This window comes from Anomalospiza imberbis, chromosome 3 (genome assembly GCF_031753505.1).
Source record: "Anomalospiza imberbis isolate Cuckoo-Finch-1a 21T00152 chromosome 3, ASM3175350v1, whole genome shotgun sequence".
NCBI classification, from domain to species: Eukaryota; Metazoa; Chordata; class Aves; order Passeriformes; family Viduidae; genus Anomalospiza; species Anomalospiza imberbis.
The window spans coordinates 56,569,645-56,594,496 of NC_089683.1; the positions used below are offsets into that span (position 1 = coordinate 56,569,645).

The 24,852-nt window shown below is 42.2% G+C and overlaps 1 protein-coding gene across 5 annotated transcripts in view; it reads right to left on the reverse strand.

Moving 5' to 3' along the window:
• Positions 1 to 5,245: 5,245 nt before the first annotated feature.
• The window catches only part of SLC2A12 (solute carrier family 2 member 12), a 31,435-nt gene continuing 11,828 nt past the window's right edge, over positions 5,246 to 24,852 (reverse strand). For 2 of the 5 annotated variants that reach the window (XM_068184526.1, XM_068184527.1), the window contains exons 3-5: positions 9,150 to 9,272; positions 6,870 to 7,002; positions 5,246 to 5,535 (exon numbers count right to left, since the gene is read on the reverse strand). In XM_068184526.1, the coding sequence (XP_068040627.1) occupies positions 5,439 to 5,535; positions 6,870 to 7,002; positions 9,150 to 9,272 (353 nt within the window). In that variant the 3' untranslated portion in view covers positions 5,246 to 5,438. Of the gene's footprint in view, positions 5,536 to 6,869; positions 7,003 to 9,149; positions 9,273 to 10,760; positions 11,257 to 18,322; positions 20,306 to 24,852 lie in introns of those variants that run through there. The other 3 variants (XR_010997255.1, XR_010997256.1, XM_068184528.1) reach the window with 3 other exon arrangements.

Here is a 24,852-nt window from a genome sequence, read left to right on the forward strand (position 1 = left end):
AAAGTAACTGCAAATGCTACTTTTAAAAAGATACAATAAATATGTATAAATGTATGTATGTCTTTTTTCCCTATCTCACTGAAGAGAAATGTAACACTGCTATTGCCTGCTGCAGGTAATGTTCAGTCCTAGGGGGTGCTAAAAATAGTAAACTGAGCTGTTACTGTACTAGAAATCACAGCTTCCAAAGAAAGGTGGAAGAACAGCTGGAGGAAACAAATGCCTGGCATGATGGATTTCATCTGCCTGAGGGTGTGGTGTAGAACTTGAGGCTGTCCATAGTGACTTCGTGCAGAAAGTATGTGAAGGAAGGACTAGTATGGGAAATGCTTCACCAAATCCCTCAGAAGAAAAAGAAAGAAAACTTTGCCTTAAGTTGTAAGTGGTATGTTCATAAAGGCCTTTTGGAACTCTGTGTAGGTGTCAGAGAATGGTTTGGGTTAGAAGGGACCTTCAAGATCACCTAGTTCCAGCCCCCCTGCCATAGGCAGGGACACCTTCCACTAGACCAGGTTGCTCAGAGTTTCATCCAACCTGGCCTTTAACACATCCAAGGATGGGGCATCCACAACTCCGGGCAACCTGTTCCAGTGTTCACCATTTTCACAGTAAAGAATTTCTTCCTTATACCTAATCTAAACTTACCCTCTTTTAGTTTAAAGCTCCTCCTCCTTGTCCTGTCACTACATGCTCTCTCCATGGTTCTTAAAGGTTACCTTCAGGTAGTGGCGAGTCACAGTTAGGTCTTTTCTTTGTTTGTTTCCAGATGAACAATTCCAATTTTATCAGCCTTTCCTCGAAGGATGTGGTTTTCCATCCCTCTCATCATCTTGGTGGCCTCCTCTGGACTCATTCCAGCAGGTCCATGTCCTGCAGGTCATGTGCTGGGGACCCCAGAGCTGGATGCAGCACTGCAGGTGGGGTCTCACTAGAGCAGAGGGACAGAATTCCCTCCCTCACCCTGCTGAACACGCTGCTTTGGATGCAGCCCAGGATACAATTGGCTCTTCGGGATCCAAGTGTACATTGCTGGGTCATGTCCAGCCTCTCATCCACCAGAACTCCCAAGTCCTTCTGGGCATGGCTGCTCTCGATCTGTTCATTCCCAGCCTGTGTTGACACCAGGGGTTGCCTGGACCCAGGTGCAGCACCCTGCACTTGGCCTTGTTAAACAGCATGAGATTTGCATGGGCCCACTTCTTGAGCTTCTAAGAGGGCTTATAACTATGAAATTATGAAGCTGAGTTCAATATAGCACACTATGTGTAGGAAAGCTTGCTACACCTAAGTTTTCCAGTTTGTGTCAGAAAATGTGGACCTTGGCACTCCTGACGTAAATAAAGATTTTGTGCATAGTCAAAGAGCAATGAATAAACCACCATTAGGGAACACTAGTTATTATTATTACAATTTTAAAAAGGGAAAATCAGAAGGTATTTGAACAATGAACAAAATTGTAATGGGTTTTGAGGGACAAAGTGTAGTCCCAAACTGATGAATGAGGATTTGGCCATTACAACTACAATAGCTGTCGTAGATTAGGCTTGCCTCTTCAAATCAAATTACAAAGCTCTTGAGTGCTACCAGTGAATAGCTGGAGCTTTTATGAAGCATATGTGTCTCCTAAATTTATCTGTGGAGAAAGGAACATTTTGCTTTGTTAGTACTGTCACGTAGTGTGAAATCTGTCTCTTAGAATAAAAATGAAAGCTAATAATGAGCTGCAATGTATTAAAATGGGCACTGGTTCTTTTGAAGTGCTGCCTAGATCCATGCTAGCAGTTTGAAGCCTTTGTAACAATCCATAACAGAGCCAAAAAGCACACTACCAAATTTGCAGGGTAATATTGAAGAGAATAATAGCAAATAAAAGATCCCTTGAAATGTATGCCCACCTGTCCTTCTAGCTCTAAGGGAGCCTTAAACTATGAAAACTACATTTTGAAACATCTGATGATGGAAGGCATCTGCTGGTGTATGCTTATTCTCAGAGATATCACTCCTCTTCCTACTGCTCTAAATAGGTAGGTCCCCACCTCAGTTTGGAATAGGCCCTGCTGCTGATGCTTTCTCCTGTGTGCACACACAGCCCCCCTTTCCCATCATCACCAGTTAGCATTTGTTCCTTTGCTGTGTTGTGCTGCCTCCACCCAGGCTCTCACTACCAACTCCTGCATGCTCAATAGGAGATCCAGGCCAGACAGTGTGTCCCAGCGTGATGGCTCTCACCTCCAGGGTGGGAAGCAATGCTTTGGATAAACTTACCTGTCAATCATCTCTTCCTCAGTGACCAAGTTTCCTAGAGCACTGTTCATCTGTCCCTGGTTTCTCCATGTGGATCCCATGCAAAATTCCCCACAGTGCTCAGCTGTAGCACTGGCAGTGCCATAAAAAGTTCATTTCACATCCTTTACAGAGAAGGGTTGGTTCTATTTATACACCCCACTAAGGGCAGTAGATTGATAACTCTGACTCATTGCTGGCTTGTAGGTTGTCACAGCTACTGGAACTTTTCCTGCAGTTTCTAGCACCATTTTATCATTCTCTGACTTGCAGTTAGTGTTACCAGAGAAATCTGTGCTTTTGTTTTCAGAATTGTATGCTGCTTTTTTCATGGATTTACAAAGTTTTGAATTCCAACCCAGTCTTTCCCAGGTTAGTGTTGCCTGCATATTTAATAAGCATATTCTGTTCTGTAATCCAGTCCATTGATGAAGATACTGAATAATTATAGATCTGGGACAAATTTCTTTGTGAAGTGTTTCAGAGATCCAGGGATGTGAATTGTAAAATGTATCCTTTTTATCCCTTGTATTTTCACAGTTGATGAGATGGTGAGTACCAGCTGTGTGTCATCAGGTGTGCAGGCTTTGTTATAAAAGACTGTACAATTATGGCTATATTTATAGGCTATATAAGGCTAAGTCTGTAGGACTACAATTAAGACTGTAGCTATAATGATTTAAAAAATCCTTGACTACAGCATCATCACTTGTAGGAGTTATCTGAAGGTCTATCACTGTCTTATCAGTAAAACCAGTATTGAAACTATCCCTTCTTCAGGAATATGGTATTTTTATCTATTTGTTTCTGCACAAAATAGGTGTGCATAGGAAAAGTTTAGAAGAGCTTGCAATAATCCCAAACATCTGCTATCCGGAGGCAGCTATCAGAAAAGAGTACCAGCCAGAGCATATGGGGACATAAAAGGAAATGCAAATAGTCCACTACCTGGTAAAGTCCAGGATCAGGAAATGGATTAATTTCCTGCAATATAGTCTTAAAATACAGTGACACTAAATATTACTAGATTTAATCCCAGGCACTTGTTAGTATAAGAATGATGTTGGCAGCATATTTGGAAGACTACCCAGAGTCACCTTAATATTTCTCACTCTGAAGTTGACTCAGTAGAATGCATGATACTGATAACCATCCTCCAGCATAAAAATGAAGCAGGTGAAGAGATTTTCATAGATATCAGTGCTATAAAATTAAGGCTCTCATCCTGAGGTAGCTAAATTTTTTGTGACTTCAGGCAAATAATGGCCTTGGCTTCAATAGTTTGTTTTTAGGTCTTGAACGTCAGCTCACTGTCTTGACTAGACTTGTGCATACAAATTTGTGATGTCAGTATCTAGAAGTGCAACCATGTGAGAATCTGATCAGAACTGATCTGCTTTACTCAGAAGTAAAACTTTATTTGTGTCAGTAAGTCACTTTTCCTTCAGTGCAGAACGTAGTCAGGTGGTTTAAATGCTATGAGACAGCAAATAAATTGGGATCACGTGCTTAGTTCAAACTAATATCTGCACTCCAGCTGACTCTGTCTGTCTTCCAGCTGCCTCAATGAAATGCTGGAAGAAATGCCACTTAGTGGCTACAGAGACAGCCAATGTGCTTTTAAAGCATGTTTTGGTTTTTTTTCTTTAAACAAAGAACCATTTATTTATCTGCTAATATATATTTATCTACTGATCACTCTAACAACATCTATTAACCCACTAAGAAAAAAATACCAATGTTCTTTTATGGGAGCCACATGGATAACCTTTTGTAGAGACTTGTTGAGTACTTTAGGATACACTTGCTAAGCAGTAACCAAGAAGTGGACATAATTTATGATCTGCAGTGATTACAGTCCCTTCCTGAACTCCCTGTGTGCTGCCATGTACCACAATTCTCACTTTCTGAGTCCAAAAGTGAAAGTCTAGTGTGCCCTGTTTATTTTACATCAACTCTGGTACCTTCAGTTTCCAGATTTCCTGGAAATGAGAGGCCAAAGAAATCCTCTCTCCTCTTCTGTAAGGCTATTGTCAGTTTATATCAGTTTATTATACAAATCACAGAATCAATGAATTTGGAAATGAGCTTCAATATCATTGAGTTCAGTCTTTGACTAAACACCACCATGTCAACTAAACCATGGCACTAAGTGCCACGTCCAGTCGATTCTGGAACACTTCCAGAGAGGTTGACTCCACCACCTCCCTGGGCAGCCCATTCCAATGCTTAACTGCCCATTCAGTGAAAAAATTCTTCCAGATGCCTAGCCTGGACCTCACCTGGTGCAACTTGAAGCCATTTCCTCTCAACCTGTCGCTGATTGCCTGGAAGAACAGGCCTACCCCCACCTGGCTATAATGTCTTTTCAGCTACTTGTGGAGAGTGATGCATTTAGTGTCCCGCATTAAACAATCTGACAATGTTTCCTGAGGAGTATTTCCGAGGTCACTGAATCCTGGCCCTACTGAGAAAATTTATGTAAAATTCCTCTTACAAGTTGACTGTGCTCTGCATTACAAATAATGATGTTCAGCCGAACAAGATCCTTTTTCAAATCTTGTCAAGCTGAATCCTAAATTAATTTATAAAAAGTTTATGCCAGTAGTTCTGCACTAATGTCATCCTTTGCATTCCATAGTTGTCCATTTTTTGGACATAGCATTGGACATAGCATTTTTTCCACAGCATTGTTTTCCCTAACTTGCCAACAGTTAACCCTTTTCAGCCCCATTTTTGCTAGCCTAAACAGACCTGTCTTTGGTAGGTTCTCCTGTTGAGACTCTTTCTTGTCCCTGGCACCCTTATTCTTCTTTGCACTCTTCCAGACTGAACTGTCACTGACTATGAATAGGAGAATTGTGTGCAATATTCCAATTTCCATTCATCTCCTGCATGCAAGAGGTGAGTAACCTCAGGGGATGTGAGGGATGCTGGTTTAAAACAGAGTCTGGATTTCCAGTTAGTCATGAACTATAACATCCTTTAATGCTGGCTGTAAACTGCCATTGAAAGAAGTTCTACCAAGAAATAAAAGAGAGAATAGCTTGTGTATAATAACGATACCACATGTCCCATAAGAGTGTAAGCATCACAAAACATTTTCCTTTTATTTAATCAGTCTTTTGGTGAAGGCTGCTTTGCTTGCCCCGCGTCTAGTAGAGTTGCTCTTTCTCTCTCTTGGCAAGTTCCACCGGTACCAGTTTCTCTCTGCGCTGGCTCACCCCGCACAGGGGCGTCCTCACGTATTTCCTGCAGAAGCACAAAACCCCGCACACGTTGGCCGCCGCAGGCAGCCGGCAGCGCGCTCTCGCTGCGGCACACACTGAGGGCAGGGATGGGGGCCCGGCAGGACAGCAGGACGGCAGCGCGCACCCCGGAGAGCCACCCCAGCGCCCGGGATGCCCCGGGATGCCCCGGGATGCCCCGGGATGCCCCGGGACGCTCCGGTGGCTGCCGGCGCTCCCCCGCCTGCCCGCGCGGGGGCGGCCCCGCCGCACGCTCCGCCCGGAGCGCCCGCGCCCCGCCGGCTCCGGCAGGGATGGACGCCTTTCCCTAAGAGGAGGGGAAGAGACAGCCCGGGGGCCAGCAGCAGCACAGTGCTTAGTCCGTAAACTACTTAGTCTATAAGCAAGCTCCTTCAAGCCTGGCTAAATTGCAAATATTCTCCTGGAATCCAAAAAAAATTACAAATACAGGATGATACTAAGATGTTCACATATTAATTACTTTAACTGCCAAAATAAAGTATCTAGACTTGTAGGTTAATTTATTATTATTATTTATTATAGAGGTCAAAAAAGGCCTCTAAAATCATCAAATCCAGCTGTTAACTGAACACTGCTATCTTCACCATGAGACCGTGTCCCCAAGCACCAGATCTAGATAATTTTTGAACATCTCCAGGGATGGTGATTCCACCACTTCCCAGGGAAGCCTCTTCCAACACTTTACCACCCTTATAGTAAAGAATTTTTTCCTAATATCCGATCTAAGACTCCTCTGATGCAATTTGAGACCGTTTCTTCTTGACCTGTCACTTGTTGCTTGGGAGAAGAGACTGACCCTCACCTGTCTACAGCATACAGTAAAGACACAAGAAAAGCTCATCTACAACAGCTGTCAAAATCCACAGGGAGCCTTGAAGTGACACCCAGAACAAGTCAATTTGAAATACAGGATCTCTCCCTCCCATTTTCTGCATGCAACTCAAAACATACAGTCTAAGTGCAAGATCAGAGTCACCCCCCCATCCAGGAATGCCAGACAGCAAAAGTGCTGGGGAGCCAGGCTTGGTTGCAGGTCCTCAAAGGGGTGCTCCAAGAACACTTTGCCTTTAGGGCCAGTCCTTCAGCATCAACAAAATGTTTGGTTGGCTGCTGAGATCAACATGTACAAGCTCAAGCCTTGAGAGAATCAGAATTTTCCTTTAGTTTCCTTTTTTTTCCCCAATAGTTTTCTTTTTTCAATAGGTTTTTTTTTTTTTTTTTTTTTTTTTTTTTTTTTTTTTTTTTTCCCAATATGTGGCACTGAAAGGCTTTCTCCCTCTGGCACTTAGGGGATGCAGTCACACACTTGGTACTTACTGTTTAGCTAGTTCCATGGATATTTGCTCCAAAGAGCATCCTTTTGTCTCTGGTATAAACATGATAACAAAAGCCAGTGATGCCAGACTCATTACTGTGTAAATGAAGCACACCCAGGACAAGCCAATGAGCTCTACAAAGGAAGAAAACATGTCTTTTTTATTTTCAAATACTGTGATTTTTCTTCCTGTTGCTGTATTTTATAGGATACAGCCCCTAATGCATAGGAGAAGTTAGAAAGAAGCCAGGCTGCTATTCTTAGATCACATATATTGAAAAAGAAGTGTGGCTTTGCTTTTTCTAATACTCCTTATGAAAGAAAATTAACGAGTTCATATTGGTCCACTTAGCATGAACCTATTGGTTTATTTTATTTGCAATCACTCTGGATGAAAACCGTGAGTAGCCATTGTTATTGGTTTGTGGGAAGGCACTGGGGATCATGAGTGCCTTGGATTTTTGCCTGTGTCTGGTTTTGGTGCACATTCTTTCTTGGAGTAAATCCAAGCATTTTTCACACTATTACAGTTGTCTCCAGCTAATCCTCCCCACCTGTCATTTCCACTGTGAGTCACGGGTGCTGTGCCAGAAAGTGATCCAAGAGTGAACTCTCAATGGAGCATCCAATAACTAGTGGTTTTCTGAGCCTAGGGGCAGGTAGATCCTCGGGCCGAGGGATGCACTCTGCAGTCCCTGGAAAGTAAAGCGTGTACAAACCCAACACTCTGCTGTGGCTCCCTTAGCCCTTTTCCCTGCTAACATAAACCTGGGCAGCTGAGACATTTGTCAGTTGTGTCATGAGCTGAAAATTGCAGCTGAAGCTTCTGATCCAGCTGGTACCTGTGCATCAGCAGCTACGTGCAGATGCTGCTGGCCACTTTGACCACCACATGTATTCATTTGACAACAGAATTCCCAATCCTGCCTTTCCACCATAGACGAGGAATGCATATTTTCTTGTACTTACACTTGCATAAATCCAGATTAGACCCAGTTAAGCCAAGGGAGTCACTGGGGCTTTACAGACTTTGAAACTGAGACCAGGATAACAGCAAGATGTGCATTAGCAAGTAACGCTGCATGACAAGTGGGGACCTCCGGGTGAAACAGCTGACACTGAGCACCTGAGGTCTGCACTAGGTGGTTTTGGGGACATTTCCTTAGGAATAACTCGGGTCTGGTCCAAGGACTGAGCAAGTGTTGGCAGCCGGACCTGATGGGCAGTGAGTGGGAGTAACTGGATGGTTTCCTTTTGAAGAAGACCCTTGATCCAATTAAAGTGAGAGTGTGAGCACAGTGAACTTTACCTGTCATATTCTTCCTAGCTTAAATCAAGATATTTTTCAGGATGGAGGATGTGTTTTTTCTTTCTATCCTGTTTTTTTTTTGGGGTTTTTGGGTTTTTTTGGGGTTTTTTGGGTTTTTTTTTTTTTTTTTTTTTTTGGAAAGAAAATGCAAATGTGAAACCCATTTTAATAATAGATCACATTCACTTTCAAATCTGTCTCAAAAAACATCTAATGGGGTGAAAACTACCTTGACTTTTTGTGAGTTGATTGTCTGCCTCTGGTGGAGAGTAATGTAGATGTAAGGAAAACCTGGAATTTCTGCTCTCTTATATAGTTTGATTTTCAGCACATATTTTCCTCACAATAAGACTGAAAACTAAAATTTGCAAAGCCTCATATAATATAAAATTAGAAAAATAAATTTGCTAATCAAGAAATTTCAGCATCAGCATTTAACTTTCCCCTTTGATTATCATCAAATTAGAAGTCATATATGGTAGTCTTCTACTTTCTTACATTCAAATGTGAAAGACTTTTACCTCACAAAGACATTTTTTTCTAAAGAAATTTTTCTGAAAGCTAAGACATTCCTGTGAAAAGTAATTAATTAAATGGGATTGTGTTTAAAAATGTCTGATCAGAAAAGCTGTCATCTGATCTAGAACAGAACTTCCATTGATTTCAGAAGATGCAGGACTTAATCCTAAACATTATGTACTTTCAGCCTACCAGGGAAATGGTGTTTTAAGACCTGAGTTTCACAGCTTGTGGAGTGGATATGCAAGGTCTGACCGCCAGCACTGTGGGGCTGAAGTTACTGGCACAAAGAAAGATGTTGTGGGAACGGTGAAGTTACATCACGTAGATGATGTAACAGAGACCTTGTCTCCTGGGCTTTCACAGCAGCAATTTTAGCAATCCTTTTGTATAAGAGAGACTTATTTTGCCCACTAGGAGAATATCAGCTTGGAAGGACACAGAGAAATCTTACCAGTTACAGTCAAAAACGTCAAGGAGATGAGGAGATTTATACCCCAGTTCATGCTAGATGTCAAAGCCATGGCCCGTCCTCTGATCCCACCAGGGAAAATTTCACTCAGGACCAACCAGGACACTGAAATACAAGGAGAAAAAATATTTTTTGGAAGGATGGCTCTCCTTGCTGAAAATCTAGGTAGTCCACGGATTCAGGTGAGGCCACCTGAAAGAATAGGGGGTTAGGTTTGTGAGGGCCCATGCTCTACAGGCAGCATGTGCAGCAATCAGCATCACCTCAGGTCACCATCCCTTCATCCCTGCCCAGTGGGTGCCTGAGCCAGTGACAGGTGGCTGTGGACTGGGGAGGTGAGCTCTGGCTACACATCTGGGTATGAAAGCGAGTTCTGACTAAATAACTCTCGAGTGACATAACACTAATGGAAGTGGGGCAGCAAACCAAAGCAATCTTCAGCCTCAGAGGGGCACTGTGTGTTTATGCCACCTTATAAATCAACCTGCCACACTGAACTATTCTTGCTATTCCAGCTCTCTGCCCCACATAAATGAGATTGTTGAGGTATAAATGAAGAGAGAGTGACTGATTTTTGACTCCTTCATGTCACGCCACACCACATCACAGGTGATCTAAATGCTGGTGCTGCTAGCTCCCAAAAGCAAACCTTGATAGCAAGAGCAAAAAAAAAAAAAAAAAAAAAAGACCTATTTTTTTACTGTTTCTCATTATCAGAAAACAAATGAACAAAAACCCATATACAAACAAACCCAAGGCCCAGCCAAAAACCTGCTCCACCCCTCTCCTTCACCCTCTCCTTTTGTTGGCAAGAAAGATGCATTAGCAAGAGGTTGCTGTGTGGAGAGGTTGTGGGTTAGCAGATGACTGGCACAAGAGCAGCAAGGTACACATAGATGAGCTGTGTCTTCAGACCCTTGGCCATTATAAATTGCTCATCTATGCTGTTTTTTCTGCAAAATGACAGATAGGAGTTTACTCAGAACACTTGCACTGGGCAGTCTAAAAGATACATTTTAAAACCAAGCTCCTGTATGTCCAAGTGTGTTTCATTGATAAAGGTAGGGAAAAAAAGGTGCTCCATAAGGAAACTAAAAAGGACTAGCTTAAATGGGAAAAATCCCCCCAAGTTTAGAGTCAACAGTGCAGATTTGGGCTAATTCTAGATTACTTAGGACCATAGACTTGAATTAAATTTTTTTTGTCGACTTAGCCCAGTTTTTTATATTTCTTAAAGAGAAATTTTAAAAGCTTCACTCCCACCATGGGAGTGACCCAGAAGAGTGATAATTTTATAACAGAGAATCAAGACCACACTTCACAATTGCCTAACTCTGTTGGGCATAGTCAAGTGGACATAACACAGCCTCCACGTCTAACAGCAACCATAGAGAGGCTTTTCTTTTTTTTTTTTTTTTTTTTTTAATGATTTGGATCACATCAAGCTTTAACACACTTGCTGCTGACAAGACAAACGTTGATGTAAAGAAGCATCTTTGGTGTGTTCTGTGGTGTGCCTACAGACAAGGTAGGAGCAAAGAAGAAGCGAACTGCCTTCTCAGGCAGGTGTCTTTCCCTGCCAAGCTAGCTAGCCCCGCACCTGAGCAAATTCATGGGGATGTCATGATTGTATTTAGCATGGCCTCAACACCAGGGCTATTGAAACTAGTATCGTTAGTCACAACACTTCAGGACCTGAAAAGCAAAGCAGCAAGTAAGCAAGAGGCAAAGGAGCCATTCTGAGGTGTGCATTCACAGCCCCTGCAGTTCATCTCCATGAGATGACCTGCCAGCCAGCACACAAGCTTGGCTGCAAAAAGTGTTACACATCAAAAACTGGCAAAAGGGATATTTACCGTCACATTAGAATTAAAATAAAGATTGAAATAATCCAAATCCACTTTCTGCTGGGCATAAACCAACCAACCTCCAGGAACAAAGCAGTGTTCTGGGCACTGGAGGATGGTTCATGCTGCCGCTGAAGTGTGTGGCACTGCGGCACCTCCAATACCATGCAGTTCTCCAACAACAGACTGGCCCTTTCAGCCTAACTGATAATTTGTCTGGAGGTTTGAATTGTGTTGTTTTCCTATTAAGAAACCAAACTACTTGAGGATCTGCATCAAGCTGTAATAGTGGTTAGCTGCTTTTATTGCAACCACTTATTTAGTTTAGACAGATGCCACCAAAACACCAGGACTGTTTTTCATGTCTGCTGATGGTAGCTACACCCGCTGGCATGGTCCTGACCTCTGCTTAGCTGGCAAGGAGTGGATAGGCTCATTCCCCCGGGGGGAAAGAGCAGTTGTAGAAATCTGACACTACAGTCTGTTTACTCCTTTCCCCAAGCTGAAGCAGCAATAACTATCGATTCTTTGCTTTTAGCACCTCTCTGGGATTGTGTTTACTATTTGTACCTTTGCCAAAAAGGAGCAGCTGCTGTAGGTATGGCAGGGATGTGACTTGCTCTGGGGAAGCCAGCAGCTAGGTTCAGGCTCCCATTCATAATGACTGCTGCTGCCTTCTGCACTGCGCACACAACGCTGCAGACATTTAACCTTCATGCTCCCAAAGTCACTGCCTTCACCAGCCTAAGCAGTGGCATTCCACAGGAGAAATCAACCTGTCCTTGAGAAGAGGCTCCAAATACCACCCTCCGCCCCCCACCCCTCCATCTGCTGTGTAATCCAGCAGTATTTCCAAAGGATGCTGCCATAGCAATCACACGGCACACACTCTGTAGGTTTCAGTGTCTGCTCCAGCCACCCCGGCTGGTGTCAGTGGAATGGATGGGAAAAGAGCTGGTGATCCCCAGTGAGATGTAGGTAAGAGACGAGGCTAAGGGCTGGGCAGCATGATTCTCTGTGCTCAATTCAACAACTGGGGGATTTGTTGATGCAGGCAGTTACTCACCTTTGCTGACCCGCAGTGTGCTGCGTGTTGACAGCAGTAAAGAAAAATTGTGCAGTTTAATGGTCCTTTATTATGGTACAATATAGAGGAAAGAGCACACACTGCAAATGCAGACAGAAATATTGCATTGGCTTAGAAAACTTAACTGTTTCATTAAATATCACAGAAACTAGATGTCCGGATATTCCTTGCCCAAGTGGAAAGAGCAGAGGATTCAGATATAATAAACAGCCCCATGACCAGGATGGTGACATCCACCTCTAAACAAAGTCACAGGGGCTGCACAAGCAGGAAGCAGAATAGTAATGGAAGATTTCAGCTAGTCCCATTAAGACTGAATAAATCATGCATAATTGAGCACAGGTCTGGGAGTACATTTTACATACCAGAGATGATGGTTCTTTTAAGCACTTTGTTGGATATTTAATGAGAGAAAAAAAGGCAAATAATGCTTCAGTGCTGAGCCTGGGTAGTTCAAGATGCAACCATGAGCAAGATGCTCTGTTACACTGGTTATAACATTTAAAATTCAATATTCTTTTAGAAAGGGAAAAGCCAAGAGCCTACCACATTTTGTTTTGAAATGAGAACAGTATTAACATAAGCCTCCTTTATATAAAGATCAGGGTTAGGGCTTCAGGGGTGCTCCAGAGGATGTTTAAACTATGTGGTTGAAGGCTTAAAATACACATACAACCAAATGAATGAGAAATAGCTCAGCACAGATAAACTACTGAATGAAGAAAACTGTTAGAAATAGGAAAGTGCCTTTAGAAAAGGTGTGCATTGTGCCCAGACAAAGATAAAACAGTATGATTGCTGAAATGTTGCTTGTAATATCGTCATCAGGCAGCCAAGTGTTTTGAGTGTGCTGGCTGAGAGGATGAGAGGCCAGGGACAGAGGCAGTGACATCCCAGTATTAAAGAAAACATTCCACTGGGATGCAGGAAAGGATCACCCTGCTAGACTGTATCGAGCTCCTAGCTGGAGCTAGGATAAAGCTGACTAATATCAGCTGGAAAGAGGGATGGGTACAGTGTCTTAAAGAAGAGTCCTGAGGAAAACCATGTCATTTTGAAAGAGTTAAGTAACACAGGGTTAGAAACAAATGAGACACTGTGCTTTTCAGTATCAAAGAGCTTAGGTGGGTTGCTGTGGGATAGAAGATCAGTGGGTTTAGTCACATTCTAAAAGATACAAACCAAGAGAATCCAAGTGAAATTACTAGATACGACAGTTAGGTGAGGCAGAAGGATATGCTTTTTCACACAATGTGTATTTCAGCCATGGAACTCACTGTCACAAGACAATTCCAATATGAAAAATATTGGTCAGTTAAATCATTAAATGCTGGGTGTCAAAACTTTATTCTCCATAGGTGTGAAAAAAGATCCATCCAGAACTATTGTTCACAATAGTAAAAAAAATTCCTCAATATTTTTCTTGAAGTTTTCTAAACTACAGATACGCAGAAGGATAACTGCGTGCTGCATGGGCCTCTTCTTCTGCATTGTTTCTCAGCACTTGTTATTGGCTGGAAGTTATATGGTTGGAGGCAAGGTAACACACTGATTAAGTGGACTTTTTTTTTCAGCCAACATGGCCAAACTAATTAACTTTATACCTGGGCTGTAAGCAAAGAAATGTCTCAAACTTCATGTGACATCTTCCTTCCTTACTTCCTTACTTCTTTACTTCCTTACTTTACTGCTATGCAGTAAATAAAATTTTAAAAGTGAAATTAACATACATCAGAGAAGCAGAAAAATCTGAGAATAACTGAGAAATACCGTGAGCTTGAGGGTGCTCAGCATTCAAGTGAGGTAAAAGAATGAAAAATGTCCTTGTTTTGACCTTTTCCTGCTAGGAGGTAGAAGCAAATTGGAAGCTGCTCAGCAGCTCTTATTAGTGGAATATTAGATTCCCTTGGTATTCATTTGTTGCTTAGCATTTTTTTTTGCCTGTACCTGCATTGTGTGAGAGCAAATTCTTTATGGTGAGATTCAGAAAATGGCCATTGCAATACTTGAAAGAATTCATGTTTCTGAGGTATAAACTCTGGAAAGTAATTAATTGGATTTACAGCCTAGGAGGGAAGTGGACAGAAGTACTTTAGATTTTGAAAAGGAGGACTGGGTTGTTAACAAAACAAGGTCCAAGAGAAGATAAGGAAGGGGTTACCCCATGAAGTAACATAGACAGACCATCTAACAAATTATCAGTGCTGGGGAAGGATGCAAACAAGTCACTGTAAAGCTGCCATGAGATGGCAGGACTTGGCTAATGACTGGCTTTGCCAAGACCAGACATTAATTCCAGGCTTATTAAACCCAACAGGTTTTTCATTTTCCTGGCTTCTGGCTTTGCTGGGTATAACCAGAAATAGCAGGTGGCCAACCACTTCCCACTAAAGTCCAGGTTCAGCAGTAGCTGATCTCGATTTCAAAGGGCACGTTGTGCCATCAGAGGGGATGGCAGGAGCCTTCAGAGTGTGCAGTGGCAGTGAGGTGTGTGCCTGTCAGGACACTGGGACAGAGCTGGGCCTGGGGGACACGTGCTGCTGTCACACACCAGCACTATCCCAGCACGGCTCCAAGCACCCACATATGTAACTCTGGCAAAGGCTTTCACAGAAGATCCAGTGAAAGTCATCTGGGGGGCTGGCAAAAGTGAGGGATGCTTAAACTGTAAAGAGGAGAGGGTGGGAGGGAGTTGGTCATCTTCCAAAGCAGATAAAGGAGATAAAGTCCACAAAAAGTGGACTTGAACTCTGCCCACAGTTTTGTGCAAGAGGACAAAGTAGATGATTGTGACTGGCATTAAAAATCTATGATTTTGCTTAACAAGAGACATCTTTCTCTCTGGCTCTGCCCCATAATATGAAACTGAAGTGGCTGCTCAAAATTAATAACTGGCAAATATAGAGCAAATGTGCAGCTGAAATCACTTTGAAGTGCATGTAAGCTGCCAGCAGAGAGCCAGCCTGACAGGGTTAAGTCCTACCCTGCATGTGCCCATTAAAAGGAGTGGAATTGCTGTATTGCTTAGAGATGGGTCAGGAGAAGCCTCAGCTAATCTCATGCCTCTGTCTGCATCCTGATCTCTGCAGATGAAGGCTATAAATATGTACTTTAATTCTATGGCTGCCAAGGTGCTTCTCTCCAAGCAGCAGACTACTAGTTGCAAGATACCTGATGCCACTGATGATCCAGAAGGAGCTGACATGGTGTGGCAAATCTAAATTCTTTTTCTTTTCTTCTGGTACACCACAGTTCTGTTTCAAATGGTTAACCCTTTAGGCTGACTCCTTGCAGTAACATTATTAGGACAAGTGGGATTTAATCCTTTTTTTCTCTGAGGCTCTATCAGAGTACAAAAAAAATGTTGTCCACTGTTTGTACTATTTGCATCACTATCTAATAGACAGGCTGAGCACTCCCATGTGGTTTTTAAGGAACCTCGCGGTGGACCATTGAAATCACTCATGCCTCCTCCAGCTTATGTTACAGCAGCAGGTAGGGTATGAGGGAGGATATTGATTCCAAAGCATTACCTCCATCATCTGTGCTCTGGGCCACTTGAGAAGGAGGGCAGTGAGATGCAATTCACATCTGATTTTCCTAGTGATCCTTCCTCCCTTAACCTTCTCAACACTGTAGGCCTGCATTTTAATGATTTTTTTTTTTTTTACTATTCAAATTTTCATCTGCAAGAACTCAAAAGAAATGCTATGGATCATATGGGCTTTCCTTTTAAATGCAAGGTGTTCAATATATTCTTAAATCTGTTGTCAGTGGTCCTCAGTTACTGTCCATTTTCATCTGGAAAAAACAGTCACAAATGAGCTTTCTTAGAGGAGGTTATCCCTAGCTAAAGGATTACTGGGCAAGTAGAGATAGATACATAAGGACCTAGAAATAGTAGAATTTTCTTAGTCTATGTGATTTGCAGACCATCTTGGCCAATAAAAGTGCCCAATAAAAGCAGAAAATCTATCAGTAGAATTATGCTGTTTCAGCTGGTAGAGAGTCCATTTTCTTTTAAGTAGCTGGTACAGTGCTGTGTTTTGGATTTAGTATGAGGACAATGTTGATAACACACTGATGTTTTAGGTGCTGCTAAGTAGTGCTTACCCCAAATCAAAGACTTTTCAGTTTCCCATGCCCAGTTTTCCATTCCCAGTGAGCAGGTGCACAACAAAGTGGGAGGGAGCATGGTCAGGACAGTTGAAAGAAACTGGCCAAAGGGATATTCTATACTATAAAGCATCATGCCCAGATTATCAGCTGGGAAGAGCTGGCTGGGAACCACTGATCACTGCTCAGGAAAAGTCTGGCCATCAGTCAGTGGGAGGTGAGCAATTGTGTTGGGCATCACTTGTTTCTCTTGGTTTTTATTCCTCTCCCTCTCTGCCTCTCTGCCTCTTCCCTTTTCATCACAATTATTGGTATTATTATTATAAAAATTATTATAATTAGATTTTTTTTATTTGTATATTTTAATTAAACTGCTCTTAACTCATGAGGTTTAACTTTTTTTTCCCAATTTTCCTCCCTAGTGGGCAAGGGACAGGGGAAAGCGTGAGCAAGCAGCTATGAGGTACTTAGTTACCAGCTGGAGTTAAAAAAGAAGAATGCATCATAGCCTTGCTGTTGGCAGATATGGTAATAGTCTGTACCTCTTTTCAGGTAGACTAAGAAAAGTTATTTTGAACTGATGTACGAGATGGCAATTCTGTTTGCAACTGGATATCACAGTCAAAGTTCCTCTCATCCTTTGTTATGTAGACACTCAAATTCTCCCATCAAGACAGAACAATGTGCAGAGTGGCAGAAAAGAAAAAAAAAGAGAGAAAAAGGAAAAAAATTAAATAAGCTTTCAAGGGAGAATATGCTTACTATAATAAAACACATACTGCAGTCCAAGAAAAGACCTTTTAATTACAACCTGAAATATGTATTCCTGTTTGTGGGTGTTTATTTGTTCAGAATATTGAATCCAGGATAATCCTTTGAGGCATTTGCAGAGGAATGACTGCAGAAGCCAGAAGTCCTAACTAATGAGGAAGTTCTATGTGAATTAGTTTGGCTTATCACATATTTCTCTTCTACAAAGTATGTAGAGAAGAAATAACCCATGTGGGTGGGATAAGTGAACCTGTTTTTCCGGTACCCAAGAGCTACTGGTGGTCCTTGAGGGGTTGCGCAGCAGAAAAAAACCTGTTGTGACACAGCAACTGGGGATAATTTAGGCCTTTGCTCTTGAGCAACAGATTTTATTTGTGTGCATGCCTCACAAAACTCCCAGTAGAAAGGATAAGCAACATTTTACAACAGTGACTTATTTAGTGAGAAGCCTGTAGTGATACAGGTTTTTTTAAGTTCCTCACTGGAAATGGCTGCTCATGCTTTGCTTTGTTTGCTGCGGGAGGAAGGCAGTGAGGAGGAAGGTGTGAAGGCTCAAGGTTTAATCACCACAAAGTGTCTTTTAGTTCTGTTTCTTCCATAAGAGTTTTCTGCACTTAGGGTTAATTTTCCAAGGCAGCAGAAGCTGGGTGCCCTCCTGCATGCCCTTTCCCTTTTGCAAAAATCTTCCTGGCTTTCCTCCCAGAGCTCAGTGTGGCACAGGAACTTGGATGCCACGAGAGAAACAGTCTCCTGACTTCATGCACTGACTTACCATGCTCTCTGTGCTTTGGCTGACAGTCTCACCTTCCTCAGCAGAGGCAGTAAGTTATGTGATTCGTTACACATTTTTACCTTTTCGGCATAAGTATTTTCTCATACTTCATAATACCTGTTTGAGTTCAATGAGCTTTACAAGTGAAAAAAAATACTGACTCTGCACTTGAAGTCCTACTGACAGTTTTATTTTCTGCACAAAGCTGGCCCAAGATCAGCTTGCCTCTAGAAAATTCTTCCCCAGCCCTCTTTCCTAAAGGAAACTGGATTTTATGAAGCTTGACAGATGACCTGCAAACATTTTACAGATTTCAATATCACAATGGTCTTGTCTCCTAGAACATGGTTAAAGAAACCAATATGAGCTAAACTTCAAAACTGTGCATAATTTTAAACACAGTCTCCATTTCTTTTAAGCAATACCTTTGTGTCAATGGGTTTACTAACACAGAGCTATTAGTAAAGAGATATTTGCAATACACAGAGCACCAAGCTCAGGATACTAACTTAAATCCCTTTTTAAGTGGAGCATAATACACCAAACCACAGGAACTCACCTACCTTTTCAACAGCAGATTGAACCACTGTCACTGCAGAGACATAGGAAGAGTGGCTGGGGCATGGTGTGGTCTCTCCCTCTTTTCACAGTAGCCAAGGCTCTGTCTCTCAGCAGGGAAAGCCTTTGGCCTGATCCACCAAGACTTTCCCTCATTAACATATCAGAGTTATAAAAAGGAACATAAATGTCAGTGAAAATCAAGACTCTGATCTCAGGTGCATTTCAATATACAGTTTAAATGCAGTCTTGGGGTTGAAATATAATAACATAATAAAACAATTAAGAAGCTCCCACTGACATTCCCATGTCTCATTATCACATAAGCAATTTTTCCTTCTTATGACCTTTTTGTCACTTACAAAAGCCCCCCAAATTTGTAGGTTTTATCAAGTGAGATAAGACAAACCTATTCATCTGATATTTTAGAAAGCACCTTCTGCAATTTGAAATCCTAGAATTAATATACAGGTATCCAAAAATATCTTAAATTTGCTTGCATTTCACTACTACCAATCAGCCTTTGGAAAGGTAAACCTATTCCTGGGATAGCTTGATGTGTTAACAAGAAGCTTCAGATAAACTTTATCTCGGGCAAGGAAATAGGGAGAAGTGGGCAATTTACAACCCTTGTTTTATTTTTCATTTTGGTATGCCTTGTCTTTCTACTGCAGCTTGGTAATACAGACACAGTGTGAAATAAAGGCCATGTGAGGCAGCATTTGAATAGCACAGAAATGATGATCTAGATAAGCACGTGGAGTGTCATATTCAAACCACATGGATGCATGCATTAAAAGACTATTCAGTACAAATAAACAGTGCTAGGAATCTTGTCATAAAACAAAGAATCCAAGATAATTTTTTTTTTATTATCTGAAATAGGACTTTCTGTACTGTTTCTCAGTGGAACATGCATATTCCCAAGGTTTATTATATTCATTAAATTCCAACATAGCATTTAAGCACTTGATTGATTTTGAATACTTGATTTAGTCCCCACCACTATCCCATTTTCTAGAGTAAAACACAAAAAATCATAAAGTTGATGTTTCTAATTTCTGTGAATTTTAAGGTCAGGCCACAGCTGCTGGGAAAATGTAGAAATTCAAAAATAAAACTTTGTAAACAAATGTCATGCAAGGCAATGTTGAGCATGAATGTCTGTTAACATCAGATTCCTGTGCACTACAAATTAATATGCCAACCACCTGCTTTTAGAAGCTCCAAATACTGCTTTAATGTAGGAGATATTGAGGTGAATTCTAGGTATCTGATTTTTTTACCAGTGTTTTCCAAGACAGTATAAAACCATTAAGCTTACAATATTTCAAAACACAGGAACAGCCAAATAAATTCATGGAGGGTTCAGAATTCCCACGCCAACAATTCTCATTCCAACAAGATTTTCCAGTTTCAGGTCAAGCATTTGGTGGCCAAGATTAAGCCCAAGAGCATTAAGGGGCAGAGAAAAAGCATCCTATGCAATCTGGATTGTCAGGATGGCAAGAGATATGACCTCTGTGATCAAGTCCCTGGGCTGTACAGCATCATGTGTCAAACGAGCTGTTCTGGGTTTTGTTATAGATGCATTTAGTGACTGAGGTGAAAGACACGTAAAAGGTTCAGCCTTTAACTGTGCTAGTGAATCTTGCTTTAACTCAGATAGCCAGTTAATCTAACAATCACAGGACCAAAGTCAAAGGGACTATATTTGCCACCAGTATAGTTCTCTGGGCTTTATGGCAGTGTTCTAGCTCTAGGTCTTGCCTTGATTAATCTAACAAAACACACATAGACAGACCACCACAAAACACTCAAGATTGTATAAGAAATACAGTGATGGACTGAGGATGGATTTACTTCCTTCTTCACCTCTATGGATTTCATTTTTCTTGTGAACCCTTCCGCTTTCTTCCAACCTCCTTCATCTTTCTTGCCTGATCCTTCTTCCTTCTTCCCTACTTTCTCCAACACTGATTTAAAGCTGTATTTAAATTAGTCCAACAGCTCACAATAAGATATAGAGAAAATAAGTGGGTTTTTACATGGGAATAGAATAGAATAGAATAGAATAGAATAGAATAGAATAGTTCAGTACAAAGGGACATAAAATGGTCATCTAGTCCAACTGCATGACCACTTCAGGGTTTACAAAAAATTAAAGCATACTATGTCTGGAATGCTGTCTAATTTAGTTTCCTGGTCATCCTAAAGTTCCTTTAACAGACAGTAAGGAAAGCAGCGTTGTGCCAAAGGAAAGGTCATAGATTTCACAGGTTTCACAGAATTTGCTGAGTTGGAAGAGACCCACAAGGATCATCGAGTCCAACTCTTTAAGTGAGTGGCCCATACCAGGATTGAACAGGGACTGAACCCACAACCTTGGTTTTATTCACACCATGCCCTGAGTAAGAGAGCAGGGATCTGAAAGCCCCCGTTGGTGGAGAAAATATTAGCCTTTGTTGATAATGTGAGTCTGGCTCCTGCATCAGTTGGATTCCCAAACACATTGAAACATCTGTTCCATTTTAGGTACAAATTATCTCAGTTTTAAAATATTCATTCAAGCTGATATAAATTTAACTCAGATATACTCGATATGGCAAATCTGCCTAGATTTAAACTAGAAATGGACATCTACCATCCTAAACTACACTTTCATCAGTAAAAATTTGCTCTTAAGTGTCGGAACCCAGAATGTCCCTCAGACAATCTTGGATGTTCCAGGCCCAGGTCAGAAGCATTTGAAACCCTGGCATGCAGCCGGAAACCTCTGTGGCTTTGAATCTGACCCATGGAACAATTTACCAACCTTGCAGGAGGAACAAGAAATCACAAAAGTTTAGATATTATAGTAGAAGTAGTCACAAAGTGAAAGAAAGAATTTTTGAGTGCTGTACAGGGGGGTTTTAGGCCTTGTACAGAGGGGTCTGAGTTTTGTACATGGGGGTCAGAAGTTCTAAGATGGAGGGATTTGGGTGTGCTCTGTCCTCCTTCTTTCTTCTTCCTAACCTCCATGTTCTTGGTGATGTTGGCACTCACAGATTGGTTTAGAGTACAAAGTCACCATTTAATATAGGTGATAGGCACTGGGGAAAAACCATAAACATTTGACACGTAATGTATGATATAAAAGAAGGCACCAGCCCGCTGGGTGTCTGTGTGTGCCTTTGTCTGACCTGCTGAACGGACCGCAGCAGCTCAGGAAGTAAATCTTTTAGATAACACACAATAAACTACCTTGAGAACGGACGACTGAAGACTACTGAGTCTTTCTTTGGAGGCACGGGTTGGAGGAGAGACTTTTCCATCTTTCAGGGTCACCCCAATCTGGGGGTGAGCCCTGTCACTTAAGGTGTGCCCTCTCTAGGGGCTTGTCTTTACCAACTTCTCTGCACAGGTTTTGCTTCTCCCAGGGCTGATGATCCACACAGAGTGCTCCCACAGCAGCAAGATGGTGCATCACAGTAAGGCTTGGTGGAGACCACAGTCCTTGCACCTTCTTGGGGGAACCCAGCCTGGGGGGCACAAAGCCACAATCCTGGGTCTTTCACGTGGGAGGAATTTAACCAGTGTGAAACTAGTAAAACAGGAAGGCAGGCTTGGTGGCCTGCCAGCCTTCCCTGCATTAGAATAAAGGAGGTGACTGTAGTGACCACAAGCCCCTGGTTTGTTCACTTGTGTTTATCCTCTCTTCTGCTTGCTCCAATAACTTTGAATCTGCCTGCTCTAAGTGCCTCTGCATCCACACAAGGAGAGAAGGAAGATATTAGGGATCCCCAAATGCAGGAGGAACTTTAGTCTGAGGTGGCTGTGAGTGAGCGTCTAAGAGTCCATCAGAGAGCCATCCTGGGGGAAAGCGCTGTCCCCAAAACTGCGATGTCCCCATTTTGTGGGCCTTGTGCTCTCCCTCCCCTTGTACATGGCCTGCAGACATGCTTTGCATCCACTGAGAGTCTGGACCTCTCAGCCCTGGGCACTGGTGTGTTGCTCCCAGCAGTCAGCTGGTGTCCCATTTTGTAGGTAATGTGCTACAGGTGCTAAGAAGAAAGAGTGATGAGCATGTAATTTTTTTCCAGTTTTCCAGTCAGAAATATTCACCTGGTGGCTGAGGCTAGCAGATGGCTGCAGAGGCCATTATACGCCAGCCTGAGAAGGCTTCCCATGGATATTTAATTTAACTCTTTAACAGGTATTTAGTAATACCAAAGTACTGCCAACCCTACAAGCACCCACTCCTGGGAGCTACAATTCAAAGGGACTGCAACAGCGACATGGAAAATCAGGGTTTGCAGTAAGCTCTAAACCCCTCCTCCAAGACTTGCTTATGCACTTCATATGTTGACTCTTAAGTATATTTAAAATATATTTTGAGGTTTACATCTACATGGATAGGCAAATGCATTTCTTTGTGCCAAACCCTGAAACCCAGGAAACACTTCTCCAGCTGCAGACACTGACTTGCCTTGGGTGTGTTGTGGCCACTGCAATGTGTGTATGAAGAAGGCTCTAAGTGCTTGGGTCTGAGGCATCCCTGCAAGCTCTCAGTTGCCACCAGAAAGAGGAGTTTGTCTCCAAGAAAATAGCTCTAGAGTTTATCCCTTGGCTTTGAAGAGCCACACAAAACTGGCAGCTGCTCCAGGACATTAAGTAATAGAACATCCTTGTCCCAAGCTGGCAGAGACATATGTACCTTTGGACTTTATACAGCTAGATTATGGAGTTTTGAGGATGATTCATGTCATGAAATTGCCCCTCAGTCTCATTTGTAGGTGTTTTTGTGGATTTTCATCTGCATGCTCAGCATGAAATGCCATGAAGCCAGCAGAGCTGATGTGATTTGCTCCAGCAGATTATTCCAAAGTTCATTGGCCAACTGCCTAAATGCTTTTGCAGTTACACAGAAATGTGTTTAAAAGATTCACAGATGAAGAGTTCTTGTACAAGGCACCAAAGCCATACATGCAGTCCAAATGCATACATTTGACATCCCTCTCTCATTAAAGGGATCCCTCATTCCACACCAAAAAATCCCTGAGATGTTAATGGATTCCCTTGAACTTCACTCTCACAGTATGTGCAAAGAGGTACTGCCCAAGTCCTGTTTTGCTCACTTGCATTTAATTTGCAAGAACAAATTCAGACTGGGAAAACAGATGCTCTGTTTGGTCCAGAATCAGTCTGCATTACTTGCTTCTCAGCCTAGGATTTCTTGGAGCCACTCTGACTTCTTTCTGATAAAGAGCATTGCCTCTAGACCCCATTGCATCCCTGCATACCTGTGTATGGTGCTACAATATTTCTTCCAGCTTCTTACTGATGAGATCATCTCACTCAGAGGGATATGCAGGAAATATGGGGGGAAGTTGTCCCTACTTAGTATTTGATCATAAATGGTGCAAAAGGAGATGGTCAAGGCAGAAAAGCAGATCTTTGGTAATGGGTGCAATCTGACATCTGAATTTTGTTCATTAGGTCTGTGAGGAGAGCAGCAGAGCTCTGGGCACCCACACTGTTTCAGAGAGGCTATAGCTGCCCTACAGTTGCTAACCAAGAGAATTCTCCTGCACATTCTCTATCCAAACATAGGAATCCTATACTTACAGCCTTATTTTGGAAAATAAGTCTGATATCCCAGGAGCATGGCTTTCCTCATTCCGGCATCCCAACATGTTGCACCACACACAGTGGTGAATGAAGGAACTGACACCTCTTTATGAGAAAGGACCTCTAGCTTTTGCACCCTCAAATGGTTTGAAACGAGCAATTGACAAATGAGATGCCCTGAAACTATTTCAGTTAATTCTGTGCCATTTAGTAAGTGGTCCTGCACAGTCAAAGCCCTGACTAGATTACTTCTGTGTGTCCTTTTTGTAAAATTAATTTCCAAGGTCACATTGAGTGATCACATTTTAGCTTGGGTAATGAATCCGTGATCTACCTCCACACCACACTCATCTCATGAACCTGCAGTCACTGACCCCTGTGAAAGGCATAGCAGTGCTTCTGCCAGGCTCAGACTTCTCCTGCCCCTTCCCTGTCCACATACAGCAGGTCCCAATGCTTCTCTTCACAAACAAGTGCTGCAAACAAGTAGCCACTCTCACACTCCTCACCCTTCACATGGCAGCCAGGAGTAGTTTCTTTTGGGCTCCACAGGCATCGTTCCCTCATAAAAATGGCTGATCTTTGTCCTTTCTGACACACAGATAAAGGGTAACCCAAGACATGGGTGCCAAGCAAGCCCCCTTAGCTAATGACTGAATGTCTTGAAACACTTCTGCAAACACCCCAAGAGAAATGGCATGTGCTGTTCTGTGGTGTGATGCAACACTGATTTGTTGCATCTACAAAACATCCTCATAATTGTGTGAAATTGAGTGTGAACAAGCACTTGAACTGCAGTCATCAAACATAATTAAAGTGAAACACAGCAGCAAAAATATTCCTTTTATCTTGTGTAAGCGTTGATGATACAAATACAGAGCACCCCAGAATCAAAAAATTGACTAAGCAGATGCTTGCTAGTCT